We start from the raw sequence: 19,497 nt of genomic DNA, 5'->3' as shown, positions 1-19,497 counted from the left end.
ATTTTTCTTCGTCGATTGGTCTGCCACTCATGGATGCAACTACATCTACATCTACTTAATACCCCGCAAGCCGCCGCAAGGGCGTGTGGCGGGGGGTGCTAGGACACCACCCGTACTACATATATTTCAACTACATATATTTAAAAATATACACATGCTGCGAGGCAAATTTGTGGCGCATGGTTTAGTGAAATTAATCATTCATCACTCATGGCCGAGAAAAAGAAAAAAGAAATTTTCTTCCTCAATAGTTGTGTGTTTGGTCCTTCAGTAAATCTTATAGTTATTATCCTTCAATGTGATCATACTTGCCACGCATGACAGAGAAGCGGAAGAAAATAACAGTTTACTACGAGATTTACTCCCACGAGTTTTAATTAACTGTTTAAAAACATTGAATTTTTTAAAGCAAGTGAAAAAAATCATTTGCGCTAGTTCCATCAAAATAAAAAAAACAGAAATTTGTAAAATATTTGTGTTACAATTTACCTCCGGAGGCGGTTCACCATGGACGATGCAGACCAGCTGCGCTTCGAATCCTTCTCCAGAGTGTACCCAGCTGCGCTCCACCTCAATCTCGGGAGGATCTGGTATGAAAAGGAGGAATATATTAGCTCATGAGTCACTCTGTAATCATTTTAAATTTTCTATCAAGTCTAGTGAAATTACGATTCTCTGTATTTTCGATGCAACCTCGGTAAAAATAAAAATTTATCAAATAGGAGGGAATTATTTTTGGGCAAAGAATTATTTTCGAGCAATATTGTTTAACATTACTCTCTATAAAGTTATATTAAAAGTTAAAGTCTACTTTCAGTGTTCTATATTTATTACTTAAACTCAGGTCATGGTTACATAATGGAGTGTTTAAATATTTTTCAAATCTTTTAAATATCAATTGAATATAAAATATATATGCATTTAAAACTAAATAATATCTTATCATCCCAGGAAATATATAAAAGGTTACATATGAAGTACTCTTATTTTCAAAAATATCATTAAATAATTAACATATATTAAGATAAGAGCTTTACATTTAAAATACTTAAATCACAGAAAAAATAACCTTGTTGTTTTCACACTGTAAAACTTTAAGAATAATACTACCAGACGCATATGAGACATCATCAGGTTTAATATGACCTGACGATGTAGCCTATTCGTCGAAACCGACAGTAACATAAAGTGTTTTTGTGTGAAAAAATACAAAGTTTATTTATTCAGTGATCATTAATTTTCACGAAATACAGCCTCAAACCATTTATAATACTTAGGAATAACTATTTACATCAGACATCGAAATTAATGAATTCCTAGCTTAATATAGCTGTTCCCTGAGTTTCCTCATTAGAATTCGTACACTGTAATCACTAACAAATCAAAGCAATCAAACCGGAGGTTAGTATATTAGGTGAAGGTAGAGTTTACTCCGCACTAAGCCCTAGAGGGTGTTTGAAACTCACACATCGGGGTAGGGTGACAGTGTCTTTCCCTTTGCTAGCTGTGGTTTCCAAGACTAATATGGTGCTTGGAAAATCACACAACTCGGGTGAAACTTAAATTCCCAGGGATGTAACTTGGAATCTAACCCAAACCCTAGTTATTCCCGGGCCCAGCGCCCTACCCACTGAGCTACCAGAGCTATAAGAACAACAGTTAAAAAAACCTTTATATAAAGTCGCCATAATCATAAGTAATTATTCATTGGTATAACAGTTACAAGCAAAATAAATGAAGTACTGAAAATATAGCCAGTGAAAATTAGGAAAATAACACGTGAATGAAGCATTTGTCAGTACGTGCAAGGTGGCAAACAGGCTGTTTATCAGACAATAATAAGGAGCTGTAGTGAACCATGATCGAACTTGCTGACGATTGATTGATAGGATTCTAAATAATTTATATAATCCAATGCAATTGAATATTCTTTACCCAAAACAATTTTACTGCGTACAGAGTCAATTGGATATTATTTCTCACACTACCCACCTTTAACGAATATTTTCTTTTTGTTTTAATCAAATATTTTATGAATTTCCATCAGAATGGAGTCGTTGGGTTTAAATTAATTACACATTGAGAATTTGGGAAGCCTGCATGACAAAATTACAGGTATGCATGTTCATTTAATTTTATTCCATTCAAAGATATTTTGTTTTAAGCTATTTACGACCTCTCTTCATGATTACAAACCTTTTTAGGTATGGAGCAGTGAAGCGGTAAATGCATTTTGACCAGCCAAATATTGCGCATGTGGTTCAATTAAGTTGAGAATTTCTGAATCTATTAGTTGTGGACTGTGAACCCATATTTTTCATTTTATTTAGACAAGTCATTTCTACCATTTAGCATGTTTTCACTTTTGTTTGTTGATATAGTCTGCCCTATGCGTGTATGAGCAAGCCATCCGCCTCGTGGTTAATTGAAGAGGCTCATAGGATTAAAAGTATGATATTCACTTAATATGCAACTATTTCATCCGAGGTAACTGGAGAAAACTTCAGCTCCAGCACCATTTCGCTTGCATGAAGATGGAAACGGAACAAGATTCCCTTAAATTTTGGAGCTTATTGCAAGAGGCTAAGCGGGAAAATGTCTACCAAAAAATCGCTCTCACTTCGAGGAGCGCGGATGTAATTATTATTTAAATTAACACTCAATCACTTCCATAGCCTTGGGATTGTCAAAACCGAGCCAAATAGAATGCACCGGTAGCTCTTTTAAAGAAAAAATAAAATAAAACTGCAATAAATTAGGCAAATCCAATTAAAGGAGCTGTGGCGGTGCGCCATCGGTGGCTCAGAAAACTACCAACGGTGTGCCCCCTGTATCGCTCCGCACAATGTCTTCGCGGATAGAATGAAATAAGGTGCACATGTGCCAGGAAGCAATTACCTTTGAGGAGGACGGGAGCGGGGAGGTGAAAGAGTGAGGGAAGATGGGAGACAGGGTAAGGGATAAAAAAAACACGTGAGATCATAAATACGAGGAGGTAGAGCGAAGGTTGCCGAGATTAGCTTCAATCTGCTCAAATGCTTACGGGCCTGCTGGCTCCTGCCTCCGCACACATCCCCCACGGCCTTAGACTCACCCACACTCTTATACCACCTCCTTAATCCACCGCGCCACCCTCTCCTTTCCTCCTTCCCCGCCCCACCGCCGCCAAACCCTCCCCCCAAGAACCGAGAGCAGTAACCCACAACACAAAACGGCTCCTTCCACCCCTCCTCCCACTCCTCCGCCCGATCCTCTCCTCACGCAATTCCTCGACCCGATCCTCTCCTCCTTTATGAGCGCCGGAATAATTTTTCTCCCCCACACCCGCCGTCATTGTCTGCCTTCGTTTCAAGCCCTCGGACCCCTCCCGAACCCCCTTTCGAATCCCTCCCAGACTTGTTTGAACTCTCCACCCTTCCCCTCCCTCCTCTCCATTTCATCTTACACTCCTCGACTTGTTTCCCATGAAAAATGCATCGCCATCTCTCTTTTCGCACCCCACCCTCGACTCCCCTTCAACCACCCCCGCACCGTCCACCCCCTCTCTCTTCTCCCCTTTCTACCCCGCGCACCCGCGCCTCATTCCTCCTTTCTTACGACCCTTCTCAACCTAAAAATCCGGCCCCCCTTACTTTCATCCCCTCGTTCTTTCTCTCTCCCCCACCCCACTCTAGAACTTCCCTCAACCCCTGCCCTCCTCCCCATCCGCTGCTCTTCATCTTAAAGGATAACTCTTGCTTACGGCGGTAGTTTTGGCACACAACGGCCCTCTCCAGTGTGATTTCATGGATTATTTAGGGTTATGGCATTTCCTCAAGTCACTCACGCTTGGATGGCGTAACTCTCTCTCAAGAGAGGGAGAGGCAGAAGGAGAGAGGTGATTCAATACATTGTTTGCCATTTCGGTCAACTCCTGCAGAGTTTTCGATGTACTTAGTCATCAGTTCCTCTGTTTCAACACAGAAAAATCTAAGTTTTTCAGGGTTTAGGAGATGCATCAAAAGACTTTCCCAGTTTGCCGACGCATAACGTAAAGACGGGACTAAGCACGTACGTAGAGCATATCTTCTACAATTAAATCAACATTATTCTACATTCTTTCGTCCGTCAGATAAGAATTTCACTAAAAAAATAATGAATGTGATTTCAGAAATAAAACGGATTTGATTCATTAGAATTAAGGTTTTCTTAACACCTTTTTTTAAATAATAGTATTTAAAAACCTATTATTTCTATTGATATTCCTTGATATACTTCCTTGTATATTTATGCAGCACTGAAAATGTAATACTTCCACCTAAGTTTCACATAGGTCTGTCACACGCTTTAAGAAAAACCTAGATTCTTCTTTAAAAAACCGGTGTTTTTTATTATCAACGCTTTGAAATTAAGCGTCTTTCAGAAGCATTGAGGAAGCCTTTTAATAGCAGATTAAATTTAATTTTCGATTTTAGACATTGACATTTTTAAGCAATATATCTTATTGTATTGAAGGAAACGTAATTTTTACTTTAAAGCAATATAAATCTTTGATCACTCATTGAGACACGTGCAGTATGAGTGGCATCTAATTGAAATTTAGAAAGTTCACAAATAGCAATATTCTACAATTTACAACACAGTATCGATCACATCGAATGTCAAAGCATACCCGTATGCTCGATTAAGTATTGCGAGGTGCATATTAATATTACTCTCTGGGTATAGGAGACATGCCTATTTTATGCATGCAAGGTAAACTAAATTACCGGAATAAATATCTCAAAGAATATTGAGCATTAAATAGTATAATGATTGCTATTACGCATAAAAATAAAAAAATGAAGTTTCAAATTCAGATTCTGTGGTTAAATGATTAAATTCTGGGAGTTCAATGAGGGAACGCCCATCTTTGAAAATTATTGGCTATAAAATTATTTATTAAGTTTTCAGAAATGGAAGAATATTAGCCTCAATATATGAAGGATATTGAGATTAAGTCATTTTTACTAATAATTCTGCCTACTCTAAATTAAAATTAATGCTAATAAAATTGAAAATAAATTTTTGAAATTAAAATTTACATTTAGCTTTATGCACCAAGATACATATTCATTGGGCAAAAACGAAGGAGACTTAGCAGTAGCACCCATATCGCGGAGTAAACGATTATTCTCGTACCCCAATCCCTCCATTAAATCTGATAATTCAGAACTGGACAAAAAAGCCCACTAAAACTACTGAAGTGGAACGCTTAACTCCCTTCTAACCCCAGAAATAGCACGGTATTTCCACCGCACTGTCTGCTACACACACCTATGCAGACCTTAAAAAAAACTCGAGCCTCCCGAAAGAGGAGACCACAGATTCTTCCTGTCCATCGATCCTAGACGACGCAATCCACTTCGAAAAAGTCATCCTTTCGCCGTCCCGTCTCGAGAAAGATAAAGAGAAAAGGGAGGAGAGAAACAAAATCCACATCCCTCCCTATCTCCCTCTCTCTCCCACCGCCCACCACATGGTCGCCGGGCAGACGCCTCCCATCCGCCGAGCCGTTCGGAGCCAGAGGCGGTGAAGACTTCAGTCGGACATTCCGAGTTCTCCCTGCCCCTCCCCTCAGGGCTACCAAGCCCACCCACGACACCCAGACCAACACCTTCCACCCCCTATCCAACCTTTCAGGCTCCATCCCTATGAACCTTGCATTAGTCCTATTATTTCTCCGACTTCCTCTTCCCGGAAAAGGGTGCACTCGAATTGTTATTCTCGGTCCTGGACGAGCGAACAAGAGATGGTTCCGCGCATTTTCTTTACATTCAAGGAGTTTCTCATAAATATGAATTGTCCTCTCTCCCTGTGCGCCCCCCAGTCAACCGTTTCCCGATCCTTCCACCCGCGGCCGTATTCCTCTTTTCTCGTGCCCCTCTGCATCTCCTCCTTCGTTACCTCGTCTGATTTATTTCAGGTACTTTCCTTAAGTCACCGTTCCCCTTATTAATCTTGTAAAATTTATTCACTCTGGATTTTCTATCCCTCGAGACGAGTTACTCGACCACTATGCGCTTGAACAAATACGTTTAATTAGTTTTCCTAATTGATTACTCAAGCGACGGGTCCGTTCAGGAAGCAGGAGTAAGAGATTTAATGGAGAAAATTCATCTAGACTTTTCCATTATTTTCTTTAATTTATATAAATTAGAAATTTAGCATTATGGCAGACATAAATCATTATATTTACACTTTATTCCTTCACACAATGCTAATGTTGGTAATGGGAAACTTTCCAGTTGTCTATGATCGAATTATGGATATTCGTAATGATTATTTGTAATTTTATTGGAGATGATTTGATAAAGTTTGAGAATATTTAGCACAGAAATAATTTCAGTTTTTTTAATCTTTCAATTATTGGAAAATTGCATATATTTTGGGCATTAATATTTGATGATTAACAGGGTCTATTTGTTAACAATATTGCAAAATGAAAATGTATACATTCCCCGAACAAAAAAATATTACTATTCCCATATATTCAATCATTGTGGCGACGATATTAACAAACTAGAGCTATGCTGGTTAAGCCATTCAGTAAGCTCATCTCGCACGAAGTAAACTCTATCAAACTCTTTCATCACTTCGTTTTCATGAGCCGACCGTCATATCCTACAGTTGAAATTAATATTCCAGTTCATTAATTTTGCACATTAAGTCACATTCCCAGTTCTTGTTAGTACCAATTTTCCAACTTCTTCCTTTCCCCAAAGAGCCTATTACAACGCGACATTTTCATTTCTTATGCCGTGCCTGCATTTTGCACCGGCGCGAAACATCCCCTCACACAATTTTCCTCTAAGATTTTCACATAAGTTTCTTCACCGATAAAAGTCTAACGCATTTCTTCACTTCGCCAACTGAATCATTTTATCTCGCTACATTCATGCGCTCGCCATTCTGTCATTGTAATTCGTGAATTCGAAAATTCGAAAAGAGATGGCAGTCGTTTATTGCTTTCATTCAACGAATTTGATAGCGCATGTCCCTATATCTATTTTATTCCCGCTTCAATCACTTTTCCCGCCACCATCTCCCTCCCTCGTTCATTCACCCTCGGGTGTGAGCTGCATCTCAGCCGCACGCATCCCCGTCTGGCGTATTTCGGCCATCGCTCCCACCCGCTACCCTTCCTTCCAATTTTCCTCATCTTCCACCCACTTCCCCCCTCATCCCCTGGATCAACCCACCGGCGAGGCACTTCATTAGACCTCGACTCACCGCAGCAGCGATTGGAGTGATGCGATGGAATAATTCATTTTCGTTGCACAGCGGAGAGAGTGGTACATGAGGGGCGGGCGGGAAGGGATTGGGGGAGGGAGTCCGTAGAGTCGAGCCAATCCTTCAAGTCGGCGATTTTCATAACCAGCAGGCAGTTGGAGATGGCGGTAGATGGGATATGGTTACGATTTTCGATCGGACAGCAATATTTTGCGAGCTCGAAATTAAGACACGTAAAATGAAATTACTAATATTAAAAGGAACGCCCTACTCCACTACAAAACCTATACCGGCTGAAATACCATTCGAAGCTTAATTGGAAAACTCGATAACATTAAAATGCATCAGTTTCCGTTCTACCCCGATTTCTGTGGTGCTATGAGAAATGTGATTCCAATATACCAAGAAATTTCACTCGAGAGTTAAAGTAATAACCGCGCATAGTTTATCGATTAATCCAATTCTGCAACGCATCTTTCTTTAAATTGGGAAACACACTTATAAGGAATAATTTTATTCGATAATTAAGCCGCGAACAGGTCGTTTATCGAAGCAATCTTTCAAAGCTGTATATTTTTATCCCAACCCATATCGGAATTTTAAATGAAAAGCATTTCAGGACATAATAAATAATTTTCTATCTAGTACTGCCCATTACAAAAAAGTTACAGCAGGCAACGTGCTTTGATATGAATGCAGAGATGTTTGACCCACTAAGTGAGGTCGTTTGCCTAAAGTTATAAAAGGAAAACTAGGCCCAAAGCAAACACCACAGAAAAACCTCGTATTTAATTGCAACTTAAAAAGGATTATGTACCATTTAATTTTATTAATTCCGGCTATATTTCATTCATTGCTATTGACATTGGGATTGCAATTGCCGTTCTTTAATGGATGACAAATTTAATTCACAATTAGAATGCTAGTTGAAGGAAAGATCATCCAACTTAGAAATGAAATATATGATTTATCTTCTTAAGCATAGGGAACCCCTACTGAACCGAATGAAAAATATGGTACATCGAGGAAGTTACTAGGAAAATATTCGTTTAAATTCATAAAAACAAATGAAATAAAACCTTTAGTTTATTAATGATATTTTCTTCGACGATATGCCATAAATCAGCTTCATAAAATAGTTTTCTATAATATCTTACATTTCCAATTTTTGTGGATTTTAATCTCTGGGCATTATGAAAACTGATACAAAAACAAACACTAAAGTAGGAGTATATGGAGAGAAAAAGTAGGCTACAATGTACATATATTATTTCGAAACTTTATATCACGTGTAAATATAATAGTTCCATTGCTCTGTTAAACAAAAGAGATATGGAGCTCGCCAAACCAGACTACGTGAAACTTTAAAATTATTCAAATTATAAATTTGGCTGGAATTTAGATGAATATAAATTAACAATTGGGGTTCAAATTTTTCACCTAAAACCTTAAGAGGTCTCCTTTATAAAACATTTGTATAAAAATTAGGACGACTCATCAAAAGTACTGAGAGTAGACTACATGGAATTGGCTCTAATTGCAAAAAATGCCTGCTTAATAAATGATAAGCCTATTGCTCTCATCGTGAGCTCTTTGGCATTCATCAAGAATCTTTTAACCAATAAAAACTACAAGAATTTATCCGAATCCGTTTCCATGCATCGTAAGACTACTTAAATGATTAATAACTAGACATGATTAATTAAAACCCGAAAAGTGCTCCGCTGTGAAGCTTATTTTTAAACAAAGCAATCCCAATCTTTCTCTCCTCGAGATACCGAAGAAAAAAAGGGCAAACACATTTTCATCACATATAATTAAAAATACGAGTCAATTACTTCTTCCCTCTCCTACCAAGAGCAATTAAATGTTGCCTTCACTGCCTCTTTTTCTAAATAAAACAACACCGAATTAATACTCTCAACTCTGTATCCAGGCCAATCTGGAACATTACTCGTCTTTCTCTGCCTACTTCACTGCTCCGGCACGAACAACGAGGGAGGCAGGGTGTCCAACAGGGGATATAAAGGGGAGACAGCAATGCACCCGTCTCTCACTCCACGATCCCCTGGGCACGATTCAAACCATTACTCCCATTCCAACACAGCTGGCCCCAGATTCCTTAAGCGTCCCTACTTTCTTGCCCACTTCAAGAGAGGACACGCGTTTTTAATACGGACCCGCGAGGCGAGCCGGACGAGCGAGGTCGATCTGGAGGGGGGGAGGACGTGGGAGGTGGGAGACGGGAGGGAAGGAAAGCGAAACCTTGAGGAGGGTTATGCAAGAACAGTTAATAATGAGAGAGAAGCTCCCGACCGAAATACGACTTAATGCCATTAATTCCTCCCTCGTTTCGCCTTTTCCAACAAAACCATTTCCCACTCCTCCTCTCACTGCCACTCCATCTCCCCCCGCGTTCACCCTCCGCTACCTCTCTTCCCTTTTCGCTCTTTTAACTCTTTCTCTCCGCGGTGCCCCTCACTAAACCCCACCGCCTGGCCAAACCTCCCCACCTCCCTCACACTCTTCTCCTTAGTGGCGGCTAAAAACCCCACTCGAACCCGCTCTCACCCTCATCCCTCCTCCCGTGGTGCGCCACCCGCGCCGCCACTTGCCTGAATCAGCCCCACCTCGGAGCCGAGGCAAGGGGAGTATTGGGAGTGGATGGAGTGAAAAGGGAGGAAGTCACGCGACGCCATGAGAAGGCAAGGTGGATGAAGGGGAGAGAGGACTTGGGAAAATGAGGAATGGGAGGAAGGGTGAAGAATATGGAGAGGGATTAAAATAGAGAGGGGTTGAGTGAAGAGAAGAAGAATGTTGAGGTGAAATAAACATGGTGTGGTAGCCTTTTTAAACATGGGGTTGGGGGGGGGGGTGAATTAAATGGAAGAAATGGAAAAGACAAAGCTAACGATGGAGAATCGCAGCTCTGGGAGTAATGCGCAACGTGATATTCATTCCCTGGTTCAGAAATAACTGAGTAAAAATAGATCTTCCGGATTTAAGTATTAACTATCTCCCAAAATTAACCAATGTTCAAAGAAACACGCTCAAGTTTTCAAAATATGCGGAAGAAAAACATCCGCAATTACATTTCACTTGCGCTTGGCTTGTTTCCTTTGAAATGTTTATTTAGTAAACAATCAACAAAATGTTACGAATTAAAATAATGTTGGAAAAAAGATACGTAAATTAAGGGGCGGAGGAAGGTCAAGCATTCCGCCGTGGCTGGAATGGGAGGGGCGGAGAGGCTGGGGTGTACAAGGAAGGGAGAGAAATGAGGAAAAAAGATTTCTTTTGATGAGCTTTTAAAATTAGCATTAAATATAATGTGTAGCAGCTAAAACATGAACCGCATACCTATATCCTCTTTTAGGCTACAGACCCTACCTACTAAGAAGACTAGCTGGCATTTCAAAGTAGCCCATGGAATATAACAATAGGGCGCTCTGTCTTAGAAGAATTGTATGCTGTAGATATAAAATGATTAGATACATGAGACATTTACCGAATTATATTATTATAATATTTGTTCACCGTGTAAAATTTCCACGTATATGCTTATGATTATTGATATAGATATTATGCACGACAATAATCGGGATATTAGAGGTAATATGATAAGTTCAAGCAAATTAATTTAAAAAAGTACCCGGCTTCAGAGACATAGGAACATCTTATTTTTGTTTGTGATTTTTTTATTCTAACCTCTTATACATACTTAAAATTAGGCCTGAAAGTGATTCGCCATGAGTACTATGAGTATAGGCTCTACATTTACATAGTGGCTATACCAGGGTAAAATTTGGCTATAATGCATCCCTGTTAACTACAAACACGCACATGCCTATTTAACCTTTCTGTGTACATTAAGGTGAATTTTCGCCGACCAAGTTGTTATTTATACAAGAAAAAACACTAATATTGTAATTCACACTGTGCTTGGTGAAAAAATACTGTGAAACAAGATATTGGGGCTCTCAATTTATTTTAAGATAATCATAATTCTACAAGTTATTGAATAGCACGCCTTTTCATGCTTTACTTTATTCGTAAGAAACTTTCCAAGAGGAAAAGGAAGGACATAATGAGAGATAGACACGGGGGGCAACGAGTTACCATTATGAAGCTCGTTTTCACTATAGATATATCCAAGGGAAATATTGTATATAAGAACATAGTGCTATTGAGTACCTCGAGATCCACTCTTTGCTCATCTTGAAGAAGAGAAATAATTTCTCAAGACAAGGAGCCCGATTCTGACACTAAAGCCGACGGCAGTTAGGAGAGGCAAGGCCTAGAGGAGAAGTTCGCCAAGATGGGGACAAGCGATACAAGCAATGAAAAGGAAGAGAAACTTATCGGGCAGTTATTAGCCTGCTCCCTTCTCCGGTCTCGCTCTTCGATTCTACCCTACTCCTACTCACCGAATCACACAAGCACCCAATCCACCTCTCTCTCTCTTTATTTCCAGAGACCACAAAAACCTTAGGCAGAACGAATCGAGGACGAGGAAGAAAGCAAGAGTGGGAGAAGAAAGGATAAATAGTGGATCGCGAACAAAGATCCGAGGGTATGGAAGAAAGATAGGGGGAGAAGATGAGTGAGCCGTACCGAAGAGCCACACAAAGGAAAAGAAGAGAGTGAGTGTGGAGATGACGGAAGAATTCTGGAGGAAGGGAGAAGAGAAGAAGGAAGAGGGCGAATGGAAGGACCTGTGTGCTCGTGTGACTAGATGTGAGAAAGAGGGAACGTTTCCGAGTTCGAAGGGGATCTCGGTGGGTTGGGGAATTCGCCTCTGTGTGTATAAAGATAGGTGCGGGAAGGGCGAAATGAATTCTATTTGCCATCTAAACAACTCTCATCCGAAAACGATAACGCGGAAATCTTAGTGAAGAAAATATTTCTGTCTGCGCGGCGAGCGAGATGGAATACGTAATAGCCTGGTGGAAAGGAAGAATATTTCGGACTTAAAGGCCTATGAAATGGATGAGGATTATTGTATTTATTTACTTACATTTTTAGTAATCAAAGCGTTTTTGTTAGCACATATATATGTATATATATATATACATACATATATTATATATATACATACATATTATATATATATATATATATATCCGCACTTACACATACATGCACACACACATAACCGCTTTCAACTTTTAATCAAAGGCATCAGAGAAGAGTATAAGATAAACGTTTCCATTTTAATCACTTTTTCAGAGGGGAGATAAAATATTGAATTTAAAAAATTTGGTAACTCTTTAGTGCAAATAAATTAGGCTTAATATCTACCATCTACTGAAAAAAACATCACCTGAATTTCCTACTCTGTATAAGGCCTTCCCATGGTAAAAGAGTGACTGTGTTACGTGTATAATCTCAACGTTCACTGATCCTAATTGTGATGGTCCTTGTATTCTACATATGTATACCTTTGCTTCCAAATTAACTACCGAAAGAAATTATGGTATCTTATAAATGACATATACCCACTTTGCCGGCTGATAAAATAATTTATAAACATCCCTAACCTTCTAATGTTGTCTGAAATCTTCTGTTCTATATAACAAAATAACAAAGACATTTTTCCCATTTCATCTCCATGTCAAAGGAAACAGATAAGAAAGCATCGAGATGTCTACGATTTAATTGTGGATAGTTCGAAAGATACTTTCTATGAAATTAAAATAATTCTAACGTGAGTTTAAAGGAACGTGTGAAAGGCGTGGTAGTTTATTCGCAGAGCGATCGGCTCCAGCCAAGGTACTATCATGTTCAAATCTGGATATAGCCAGCGGAACTAGATAACTAGCACCAAACTTTGAAATTACCTGGCTACCAGAAATTTCTGGAAATCTGCAAAAGGAGCAGAAAATAAACTGGCCCCTAAAAACCTAAACAAGTGATTTTCACGAGACGACCGCAGGGACTTGTTACAGATGAGTTTCATCGTCACTTAAGAGACCGGATTTTGAACTGAAAACGGTGACCTGTATTACTTTGTGTAACAATTAGTTGAATTACACTATTTTAATTCGCGTCGTCATAATGATGGACTTGCCCTGCTTATTTAGGCATTGATGACGGAAAACAAGCATAGTTCGATTTTCAGTCGTAAACATAATATAACATTTGTTTTGAAATTGTAGTAATTTCCGCTAAAAACTAACAGATACAAGAATTTTGAGGAATCATATTTATTAGATTATATAAACTCTACCTCCCTAAAACTATTTGAGCATTATTAATGGAATTTTTTTCCTTGAGAACTCTGCTGTTCGTAAATTTCTCCTCCATGTGGTTTGCTAAGCTCAAAAAGCCGTGGAAATCATGTAATTAATGCAAAACAAATTTAAACCGTACTTAACACACTTGGAGGGGCTGCGCTATGCCCTCAGCTTTGCCCTCCATTCCGTGTATCTACTTCAACTTGGGGATACAAGCACAACGCAGGCAACGCAGAAATCCGAATGCGTTTCGGGATCAGCTCCACGGCCCGAGTTTTTTTTTGTTATTTTCTTCCTCCACGCTTTGAATGGGCTCTTTTAAGGGCAGTGATTTTTCCACTAAAGTAAAATCCCTTAATAAAAATTACCATCTAAGAGGAGAGAGATGATAAAAAGCGAAAATAAATAAAGCGCTACGGGATATAATGGGGTTAAACGAGAAGCCTTGTCCCGTAAGAGGGTGAATTAAGTCCCTGGAACAATTGAGCGACGTTAAGGCGAGCACACAATTGGATATAAAATAAGATAATATGCTATAAGTGAGGTAAATTTCATTCCTCTCTCTTACATTCTCCATTCGTTCATTCCTCCTTTCACTCTTTTTCCTTCAAATCTTTCTTTTATCCCCTCCCCATTGTTTGCTGTATTTTTTCGATATCTTTTTCCCAACACCCACTCTTGAGTCTTCGAATGGAGCGTATTCAAGCAAGAAACTAGAAAACTTATCAACGGCATACTTGGAGCAGTTAGATTCTCCTAAGAGGCAGGTGTTTCATCGTTGAGATTTTCTAAAAAAGATCTGCCTCTTTTTTTAATTTTAATGAGAATATTTACCAGGGCTTCCTACGAATTTCACTGCAAGCAGAATTTTATCTGGATTAAAAATAAATCCACTCGGTTTTATTTAACTTACGCATAACTTTGTGGAGAAGAACCGCAAATTGATGTTTTAATATTCTAAAATATTTCAACGGGCTTTAAGTAAAAAATTTCAGTGAACTGTATCTTCCCCTTATCGAAAATGGCATTCAGACCGTTTGAAGTTTTCCGTTGTCCATAATAAATTTTTATTATTTCCTTACAATATATTTTCAACACAACCAAATACATATTCTCACTGGACGGCAAAAATAAGGCAAATTCATACAACGAATACTACGTTGTGACGACAATGAATTCTACGTTATGATTTTTAGAATGAAATTTCTCCCACCTCATTCTATTATAATTAGATACACTATTAACTCTTTTGATAACATCGTTTACTTCGATAACGGCTATTCTCGCTAAGATAAGGGAAAATAAATCTAAAGCGATATAGAATATCATTTCTAAAACAGCCCTTTCGAAAGATTTGCCACTTTTTCCACCAGAAATCCTTAGGTTTCGTGTTACTATGGAATTTTTACCGAAGAATTCCTTTCGCCACATCGTTGACGATTCCTTCCTCTCCGCCATACGCCCTCCACGTTCCATTACTCCGCACGTACCCATTATCCTCAGTTAGTGGCGCGGAGAAGTGCAAACGTTTATCCAAGAAAGAAGGGCGCACATAGCCCAGATTAGAGTGGAGCACTTCTTCATAGTTAGAGAGATTTTCTACAGTGGTATTTGGAGGGGGTAAGGTGAGAATTTGCATGCGAGAGAGGCCGTCATTTAAGAGCCCTTACAAGGAGCAATGATTTGATATGCCTAAAAGAACTCTTTACCTGATTTTTACACTTTTTAGATTGAATTGATTCGGAAGAGAGAAACTAGAGAATGGAAGAGTAAACTACCTTTTAAACTATTACTGCTGTAGGCGAAATGCTCTGTTCACGCCTAGTATTAAATATTGCGAAGGAAACAATTTCTGAAATTAGCAACACATTACATGCTTGTAAGTGGATGAACTCCTCTCTTCATTGCCCAGAATTCATTCACTAAAAATATAGATACATGCGTACTAGCACAGTCATAGTTACTTTTATGGGGGTTATTATTTTCTCATACTTATAAAAAATTCTCTTTTCAAGTGAAATTGAGTAAACAATAAAAAACTGTAGATAAGAAAGAGGTGTTTTTTTTGGAAATCAAAACACTATTTTTTCATTGATACTTCGCCCCTCCAGAGTAAGAAGAAAGCAATAAAGGTATGGAATAGTTGGGATAGAAATATCTCATGCTTAACCAGTTATTCCATATGGAAATTAGACACTGTTTTCAAAGAAAGCTTGCATCATTCAAATTCCAAACATCTTGAGCTGAACGTGTTAAATATGAAACCATCTCATTTTAAAAGTTGGCATTTAAATTTAATACGGAAGGATAATTTACAATTAGCGAATATTTTTAATTAAAGGTAGATAGTACAGGCCTACATTTATTTAGAACAAACCGACAATCTGAGTAATATAATATAATTAATGGAATTTATGGCAAACACATAATGGAATTTATGGTTTGCTTCGCAAAAGTGCGCGTTCTGAGGATATAAATTTCTAATTAATCTATTTAATTGTTAAATTAATTTTAGTTTAATTATTCACCCTTGAGAGAACTTTAATATAAATAATATATTAAAAGTACAGATATATAAGGCCTCACCATGTAAATATTATTTAAGAGAGATCTGAAAACTCATAGCGTGACTTGTAGAATATTCACAGGCACTCTTGGATTTAATCATAAATTTGAAAATCTCATTTTCATGAGGTCTTACTTAAGCTTCTACTGTAAATATAATATTCAAATGACAAAGGTGCTTAAAACTATATTAATAGATTTGACACAACTCAAAAGTATCCATTATATGAGAAAAGAAAATAAATTATGAAAGTACTTACATAACACATCTAGCGTTAAGTCGACAAATACAGGGTCGCCGACTCCGTTATTTGCCATGCATCTGTACACGCCGGCTTGATGACGATCTACACGGTCAAGAGAAATGGAAAATCCTTCCACACTCTCCTCTCCCGAGGGTAATGCATCGTCCTGTAAAGAAAAGATTTTTCATTTGTTTATGCAGAGCAAAAGTAAGGGGAGACTACACTACGTATTTATCCAAACATTCAAGAACAAAAATGTGTATTATTTTGCTTTTTTTGTTATAAAAATACAAATTGGCGTATTGAATAAATGAGTTACCCTAGATTGTAAACTGATATCTTGAAAATATTTACTTAAAATATGCTTATCACATACAATTTTCCACTGGTAACCCTAATTCTAGATTATGACTTTGCGAAGTATTACATTTCTTTCAAATTATATTATATTCACTCATCCTCAAGTTTCAATTCTTACTTTTCCAACGAAACCAAACCGATGAAACATCTCTCTCTATTTCTGACGTTTCATCACATCCTTTCATATTCCTCATATCCCGATATTATAGACCTTTCTCTTACTCAATCTTTTAGCCAGTGGTGACATATATATATATATATATATATATATATATATATATATATATATATATATATATATATATATATATATATATATAATGGGCTGACACAACATAACACAAATAGAAAAAATAGACACATATAAAAGAACACTTACACGGTAAATTGTTCGAGCTTTCGGCCCTCTCAGGGGCCTTCTTCAAGAGAGACTGAAAATATGCTATGGATCAGGAGAGGGGAAAGAGTTATGGGCGTGGAGGGGAGGTGTGGAGGGGAGGTGTGGAGGGAATGCTGGGAGGGAAATTAAATATGGCGGTTAAGGGTGGGAATTTTAAAGGAACGGAAGGATAGTATGTAGGCGGATTCACGAGTTCTCACCTCTATGTTGGTAGCTGAATCAGGTAGGGATTCTAGGATGCTGAGGGAAAAACACTGGTCGAATGAAAGGTTGTGGGAATTGGCGTGTGAAGGAATAGGAAGAGAAGAGAGTGAGGCAGAATTACAGGAGTACCGGTGATTATTCATTCGGATGGATAAGGGGGTAATGCATTCACCTATGTAGAAGGAAGTGCAATGTTTGCATGATAAAAGATAAATAATATTTTTTGAGAGGCAATTAGCGTGGGAACGAGGTGGGGGGGCTATGAGGGGATATAGGGAGAGGGGAGTAGGCATAATAAGAGGACAGGTTTTACATCGGGGGCGGTTGCAAGTTGGGGAAATATTGGGAAATTTGTCACGTGGGGGCGCCAAAGGGTTGGTGGATCTCAGAAGGTTTTTGAGATTGGCGGGTCGTCTGTATGCGATAGATGGGCATTGGGGTAGTAAGGATGAGGTCGCGTCATTGTCATGTAAAATTGGAAACAGTTCTTTAAGGAGGGTTTTCAGTCTGTGTGATCCGGGGTAATAGGTGGTGCAAAGGTTGAGTCCTGCGTCAGATGTGGGCTTGTTATTGTGTGGTGTGTGTGGTCGGGTGGAACGGTGGATTTTATTTCGTAGCAACTTTTCTGGGTAACCGCGTTTGAGGAGTGCAAGGTGTAGATTGGCAAGGTATTTGTTGAGAGTGGCTGTGGTGTTGCAAATTCGGTGTCCGCGGATAGAGAGAGAGTTAGGAATCGAGCGTTTCGTGTGTTTATATATATATATATATATATATATATATATATATATATATATATATATATATATATATATTTTTTTTTTATTTATTTATTTATTTATTTTTATATGCCTATTTGTTTCGTACACAATAAGTTGTGGAATGCCCTCACAAATATATGGCTTTTGATTTTTTGATTTCCTAAGTAATCTTTCATCAATTCAAACTCTCAACAGGCAACACATCTTACTTCCAAATCGAAGCTTTAAAAGGTTCTGATACGTCTTATTCATCAAAAATTATAAATCCATGAAACCAAAGATCAGTCGCATATTATTTGGCACTGTATAATTCAATTCAACCTTTCAAAAATTGATTGTACCAGCTAGCTAAATGCATTTACCATTATAACATCCAGGTACAATTTTTTCCACATTTACAAATCTCTTTTCTTTCAATTTATAATCGGGTATGCGCTTTTTTTAATCCTTGTTGCGGTAATGCGGAAAAATAAATACGACGGAAGTTCCCTCCTCACGCAAGACCAAGCAAGAGATTATATACTTAAATTAACCTTTAAACCTCAATACGCCTTTTTCTTGAAGCAAAATTGTATTCCCCCACTTTCAAATCCTGTAAAATCTTTCAACGGCCCATCCTCCAGGTTATGAGAGGCACGAATTCATCTTTCTGCAAACAAATACGAGGATATTTTTAGAAATGATGTTTTGGGGCGGCCAGGCCAAGAAAAGAATGGAACAATCGGAGTACCAAACTTTAACACACATTTTCCGGGCGATTTGAACGCGTTCGAATAGAAACTAGAAAGATATGAGCAAGGGCACGCACGAGGAGAAATAAAGAATGAGATGGGGACGGAGGCCGGAAGGAAAGAAGGCGGACAAGAAGGAATGAAATAAGGGGAGAGAGAAAAAAATGGAGAGAGGAAAGCTGGGAGAGAAGGGTGGAGCCGAAGGCGGGGATCGTGTCCATGAAACGTCCATCTCGGGTCGCTGGACACAAATTGAGGGCTCAGCAGGAAAGAACAAACCCTTGTGCGCGAATCGACCCACCCTCGATACACAAGGGTCCGTCTCCCCAATCCACCGTGCCTCATCCCCGACCCCGCCCCGAAGTCCTAAACCTCACCTCCCGCCCACGCACTCTCCCACCTCACCAAAACTCAAATCTTCTTCCTTTTTCCGATTCCCTCGCACTCCGCAAAACCCGAATGCTCCCTCCTCTCCAATCCCTCTAACTTCCACACTCCCCATTTTCCACTTCTCTTTTTTTTTATTTCATAACTTATTTCCATTTAAGACTTGCCTTTTTCCCTTACTAACGTCAATAAAACTATGCTACATAAGTATTTATGATTTGTACCGGCATTCTTTTATCGTGCTTTCTTGAATTATTTTTTCAATATTTTTTCCTTCTCATTGTAAAGGTAGATTACTGATTTAAAATAATTAATAGCTCAAGATTTGCATAATGGCATGAATGTTTATTCTACAGTGAG

General features: G+C 38.6%; 1 protein-coding gene across 2 annotated transcripts in view; it reads right to left on the bottom strand.

The window, feature by feature from the left end:
* LOC139693409 (lachesin-like) overlaps window positions 1-19,497 on the bottom strand; it is a 627,145-nt gene that overhangs the window by 27,300 nt on the left and 580,348 nt on the right. For both annotated transcript variants that reach the window (XM_071591542.1, XM_071591543.1), the window contains exons 5-6: window positions 16,313-16,463; window positions 490-587 (exon numbers count right to left, since the gene is read on the bottom strand). In XM_071591542.1, coding sequence (XP_071447643.1) covers window positions 490-587; window positions 16,313-16,463 — 249 coding nt within the window. The remainder of the gene's footprint in view (window positions 1-489; window positions 588-16,312; window positions 16,464-19,497) is intronic.

This window comes from Hetaerina americana, unplaced genomic scaffold, assembly GCF_022747635.1.
Source record: "Hetaerina americana unplaced genomic scaffold, ioHetAmer1.1.p SCAF_49, whole genome shotgun sequence".
Classification (NCBI taxonomy): domain Eukaryota; kingdom Metazoa; phylum Arthropoda; class Insecta; order Odonata; family Calopterygidae; genus Hetaerina; species Hetaerina americana.
The sequence above is the reverse complement of the archived record's forward strand: the minus strand, read 5'-3'. Positions and strand labels throughout refer to the sequence as shown.